General features: G+C 33.1%; 1 protein-coding gene across 2 annotated transcripts in view; it reads left to right on the top strand.

Annotated features, from left to right (window-relative positions):
* Positions 1 to 5,765, top strand: part of LOC107552989 (protein transport protein Sec24D) — a 28,222-nt gene that overhangs the window by 16,560 nt on the left and 5,897 nt on the right. For both annotated transcript variants that reach the window (XM_016235050.1, XM_016235049.1), the window contains exons 12-17: positions 848 to 941; positions 1,572 to 1,688; positions 2,674 to 2,844; positions 2,977 to 3,073; positions 4,543 to 4,688; positions 4,983 to 5,121. In XM_016235050.1, coding sequence (XP_016090536.1) covers positions 848 to 941; positions 1,572 to 1,688; positions 2,674 to 2,844; positions 2,977 to 3,073; positions 4,543 to 4,688; positions 4,983 to 5,121 — 764 coding nt within the window. The remainder of the gene's footprint in view (positions 1 to 847; positions 942 to 1,571; positions 1,689 to 2,673; positions 2,845 to 2,976; positions 3,074 to 4,542; positions 4,689 to 4,982; positions 5,122 to 5,765) is intronic.

Below are 5,765 nucleotides of genomic sequence, written 5' to 3'. Positions count from 1 at the left end.
CACATATATATATATATATATATATATATATATATATATAAATAAATAAATAAATAGGGAGATATTTATAGTCATATTTACTAGGTACAATGAAATTCTTATTTTGTTATCTCCTCACAAGAAAACGGAACAGACAATATGTTACAAAGACATTAAAATATATAAGAATATACAGCAGAGTACAAGACAAAGTATAAAATAATATCCAAATAAATATGCAATATGTAATGCATATGTTGTTTTATTAAAGCAATATATCTGCATATTGGTTATTGGATTCTTAAACATTTATGCATTTGGCAAATGCTTTTATATAAAATTACTGCATATAAAAATGTACATGTTATAAGTTCATGCATTCCATGGGAATCAAACCCATGACCTTGGTGTTGCTGACATGTTGTACTGTTTGATCTTTAAGAATGCATAATTAATTAACACATTAATAATTAGTTTTTGTATTAAATTCACATTCACAATATCAGTTAATCTATACTCAGAACTTTATGAAATCTCTGAGTATAGATATTGTGAATATGTAATACACACACACACACACACACACAACATACATACATACACAAACACATTTTCTACAATATTTAGCAAAAGGATTATTAATGATAAAATATTTTGCATGCATCACTAATGTTTCCGTTGAAATATATGAGTAATGGATCATTTCTCAGAGGTTGTTAAATGCTCAGAGTAGAATTACAGTAATTACTTCCTAACCTTATACTCTTCTGTAATCCACTGTTCATTATCCTAAAGCATGGCTTGGATTTATGAGACGGCAATAGCCTCTTCTGGTTGTTAATAGGATTTTATGTATTATTTTCTTTAGCCTTTTAGATCAGATCCCTGACATGTTTGCTGACACCAACGAGAGTGAGACGGTTTTCGCTCCGGTCATCCAAGCTGGTGTGGAGGCACTAAAGGTAAAAACAAATCTAAACTATTTACCAATCACTGACATCAGTCTGTCTGGAATGTCCCGTTGTAATTGTACTTGCATTTTTAGCCTCATCCCTTCGTTAACATCGTTTAACAAAAGTGCACTTTAATTCTGCAAGCAGGCTTTGTTTGATAAACATGCAGTTGTTTCTAGGGCCAATGTTTGAATTCACAGGCCTGGGACGACATTCCCGCTTAGTATTACTATTACCGGCGCATTACTGGCGACAGCGCTGGTCATTTCATAACTTCTGTCTTTGACTCTTTAAGGAGTGTTTAATGACACTTTCAGTCCGTGACCTTAAATTTTGGGTCATTTGCTTTTTCATCAAATATTTTAAATCAAATACTCTTAACATATCCAGACTTTTATGATTATATATTTTTTGGTAACACTTTACTTGAAGGGGTGTGCATAAGACTGACATGACACCTTCATAATCATGACATGACACATGTCATGAATATGAAGGAGGTTTTATGCATGTTTATGACAACTGTCATTAAGTGTCATTCACTCAGTTATGTAATTTTTAATGCAAATATAAGGTGTCATGTCAGTCTTATGCACACCCCTTCAAGTAAAGTGTAACCTATTTTTTTTCTCTCATCAGGCAGCTGAATGCAGTGGCAAACTCTTCATCTTTCATTCGTCCATCCCAACAGCAGAGGCTCCAGGAAAACTCAAAAACAGAGATGACAGAAAATTAGTGGGTACAGAAAAGGAGAAGGTAAATGTTTATTTTATTTTATTAAGTTTTTGGGAAAAATGCCTTCAAATGTCTTAATTCATCCTTCCAGAAATTAAGGGCCTAAAAGGCCTTTTTAGAAATTCTTAACTTTATAAAATCTTTGCATTAAATGTAGCTTGCACTGCAAAAAAAAAAAATATCTTCCTCACTTTATTTATTTTCCAGTACAAATATTTAAACATCCTTAAATCAATATACATTTGCTTTAGATGCATAATGCAGATATGAAGTCTTGTTTTCTGAGAAATTAAACTAAATTGAGTGTATGCTTAAAACAAGAACAAATATCTGTCAATAGGGTATGAAAACTTGTTTTTCCTTTTGTTAACCATTAACTCACTTAATTTTGATCAATTTCACAGAAAACAAGACTTTTTGTCTTGTCGTTTTGCTTACCAATCTTTAGATATTTGCACTGGGAAAACAAGACAAAAATACTTAAGAAGATCATCACTTTTTTTGCACTGTGATCAAAAGATTCAGTAAAAGTTTTTCATATTGTATTGGTTGGGAGAAGAGCTATTCAAGCCATACGTTTTTTTTTTATGTAAAATGCAATTAAAGTATTGTAAAATGAATCAAAGTAATGGATATCTGTTGGAAATTGTATTTTGGCCATCAATTTGTTTCTTAAATTTTCTTTACTTGGTCTTAAATTTACCTTCATAAAATGTGCAGAAATCCTGAAAATAGTATTAAACAAGTCAAGCCAAATTTATTTGTATAAGTGCTTTTCACAATACACATTATTTTAAAGCAGCTTTACAAGTTATGACGTTAATGCTTTAAACAACAATAAACTGAATGGCTGTGTGTGTGTGTGTGTCTCTCTCTCTCTCTCTGTGTGTGTGTGTGTGTCTTTCTGTCTGTGTGTCTGTGTGTGTCTCTGTCTGTGTGTGTGTGTGTGTGTCTCTGTTTGTGTATGTGTCTCTGTTTCTGTGTGTGTGTGTGTGTGTGTTGTCAGACTCTGTTCCAGCCTCAGCGGGGTGTGTATGAGCAGCTGACAAAAGACTGTGTGGCACAAGGCTGTTGTGTCGATCTCTTCCTGTTTCCCAACCAGTATGTGGATATAGCCACCATGGGCGATGTGCCGTCACACACTAGCGGCTCCATCTACAAGTACAGCAACTTCCAGGTACACCATAACATGCACATAATGAAACACAGGTGCTGTGAACATTGTTCAAAATAAAGATGAACTGTATTACTACTAAGTATTACTGCCCTCTTGTGGTCAGACTTCGAACCTTTATTCTTCTCTTTTGAGGTGGAGGTTAATGGTCCGCAGTTTGTCAGTGACCTCAGGAGAGATGTGGAGAAGTCCATCGGATTCGACGCCATCATGCGCGTCCGTACCGGCACAGGTAATAACAAACTAGAGAGAAGTACATGAACAATGTGTAAAGTTAATCATACTATATATGTAAAGGTCTGTGGTCAGATTTGATTTGATTTTAATCTTTTTGATAGAAATTAATACTTTTATTTAACAAGGATGCATTGAATTGGCATTGGCACCAAATTTTCCCCAATAAATAGAAATGGCCAAATTTTCTCCCTCATTATTTGAACTTCTTGAACTGTTCCGCTGCCCTCAATTATTTAGCGCTATGTTTGTTTTTAGGTTGATAAAAAGCTTTAAAAGTAACATTTTTAGAGAGCAAGGTAAGCGGGAAGTAGCAAAACATTTAATATTCGACCACTGTTTTAAGATAGAAATGTTAAATGACCGACAATAATATCCAGTGATACGAACTTCTTGACTTTTTTTCTCGAATATGGCCATTTTTAACTGAACATATTGTATTGTTTATGTGCTTCATGTAGGCTAATTCCTAACTGAATGTGACAAGACAAGAAACATTTTGTGTTTTCAACATGTTAGGCTTACAAATAAAAGTGCATGTGTGCATATTTTAAAATATTACTCGCAAATAGTTAAAAATGTTTACTTCCAAACTAGAATTAGACTTGGAATGTTTTATTTAAATAAATAAATAAATATTGCTCCCTCCAATGTTCAAGAAATGGTGACAGCCTTATAATGTTGCAAATAATAATAATAATAATTGTTACAAAAGATTTCTATTTAAAAAATGTTGTTCTTTTAAACATTCTATTTATCAAAGAATCATGAAAAAAACAGTGTCATGTTTTCACAAAAATATTAAGTAGCAACGACAATGTTTTCAACATTGATAATAATATATATAAGGCCTAATATGACCTATTTTGATGATGCAGAGTTAAAAATATCAATACAAATGTTCCATCACGTGCAGTTTTTCCCCACAGAATTGTCAAATTATATCAACTATATGTATCAGCTTTAATGCACTCATCAAAGTAACACAAGCAGTCAAATGTCAAACGTATTGTTTTTAATGACAGAAAGAAGTATTCAAAATGTAACTGAAGTGAAAATCAAAATTAGGCATGAAATAATGTCTTCAGAATCATTCGTACATGTAAAAAAAAATGGCTGAGAATTGAATGAATAGATGTAATCTGGCTCAGAGGAAGACAAGAATCATGTCTTTGTCGCAGGTTTTACAAGACTGCATCTTACAAATGGTTGTTGAAGGCAAAAATGCATGAAATGCACATATTTTGTGAGAAAGTGATGTGCTCGAGCAAAACTGGCACTATTTTTGGAATCGAGAACCAAAAAAAAAAAGTATTGGATGCCTGAAAATGTCTGTTTTTAATGAATGGCTGTTTGATCAACTAAATGAAGCCTTGAGCATAAGAAACGTCTTTCAGAAACGTTTGAGTGGTAATGTATGTGTGGCATACGCTTTTCCTAACATCTGCATGATCCTCGTCATTCAAGGCTTCAGGGCGACAGATTTCTTTGGTGCCATATACATGAACAACACTACAGATGTGGAAATGGCAGCAGTGGACTGTGACAAGGCCGTGACGGTCGAGTTTAAACATGACGACACACTCAGCGAGGAGTCTGGAGCTGTGATGCAGGTCAGGCTTCATGCATGACACTGAGCCTCGAGACGATCATAAGACTGGCAAAAATACAAAAAACAGTCATTGGGAATACTTAATGCAACAAAACTGGTCAAGACACTCTTGACAGTGAAAATGTGTTTTATTGCAAAAGTGTTTGGCATCATCATTAACATCAATAACAATGTTTGATGCATAGAATTGTTCAAGTGCATTTGAATCCTCATCGAGCCGTTTTGATGTGATGCTCTTTGAATTAACTTGCTGTCAAGAGCAACACAAGTGAGTTGGCTTGCTCTGGTTTCCCAGTGTGCTCTGCTCTACACCACCATCGGTGGACAGAGGAGGCTGCGGATTCACAACCTCAGTCTGAACTGCAGCTCTCAGCTGTCTGAACTCTACAAAAGCTGCGAGACAGACGCCCTCATCAACTTCTTCGCCAAGTCAGGTGACCGCCTTACCAACTCTTACAGGAATGTACATGAAAACGTCATGCAGTTGTTACAGATTTACTCCAAGCTGTAACATAATGCTAGATTGTAAAATGTACCAATCTGTAAAACACTTGCTTTCTTGTAGTATTTTTTCGTTCTGACACTATCTGATTATTTGTTTATTTTTTATACTGGTTTTATAGTGAAACAAAGCATACAGTCTTTTCCAGTTATGTGCTTATTTTAATTTAATTTTTTGTATATATATATATATTTTTTTTTTATTTATCTTTATTTTTTTTCTCAGTTTTCTAATCACCTAATATTTATATTTTATTTTATTTCACCTTTTTCATTTTTTTTAGTTAACGATAACAACACAGCTGTGCAGAAACAATTTTCTTGTCATTTTTATAAATGTATTACCTTTTATTTTTAGACTCTTTTTTTTTCTTCTACACCGTTTCCCTTATTCATATTTTAATTATATGAAATAGATTCATGCTTTCTGGAAGTATTTGTCCTTTTTTTTACCACCAAAAATTCTTCACAGGCACGTTTGTTTTTATATATATATATATATATATATATATATATATATATATATATATATATATATATATATATATATATATATATATATATAATTTTATAATTT

Source organism: Sinocyclocheilus grahami, unplaced genomic scaffold (assembly GCF_001515645.1).
Source record: "Sinocyclocheilus grahami isolate Dianchi unplaced genomic scaffold, SAMN03320097.WGS_v1.1 scaffold462.1, whole genome shotgun sequence".
NCBI lineage: Eukaryota > Metazoa > Chordata > Actinopteri > Cypriniformes > Cyprinidae > Sinocyclocheilus > Sinocyclocheilus grahami.
Note: the sequence above shows the minus strand (reverse complement) of the source record. Positions and strands in the feature narration are given on the sequence as shown.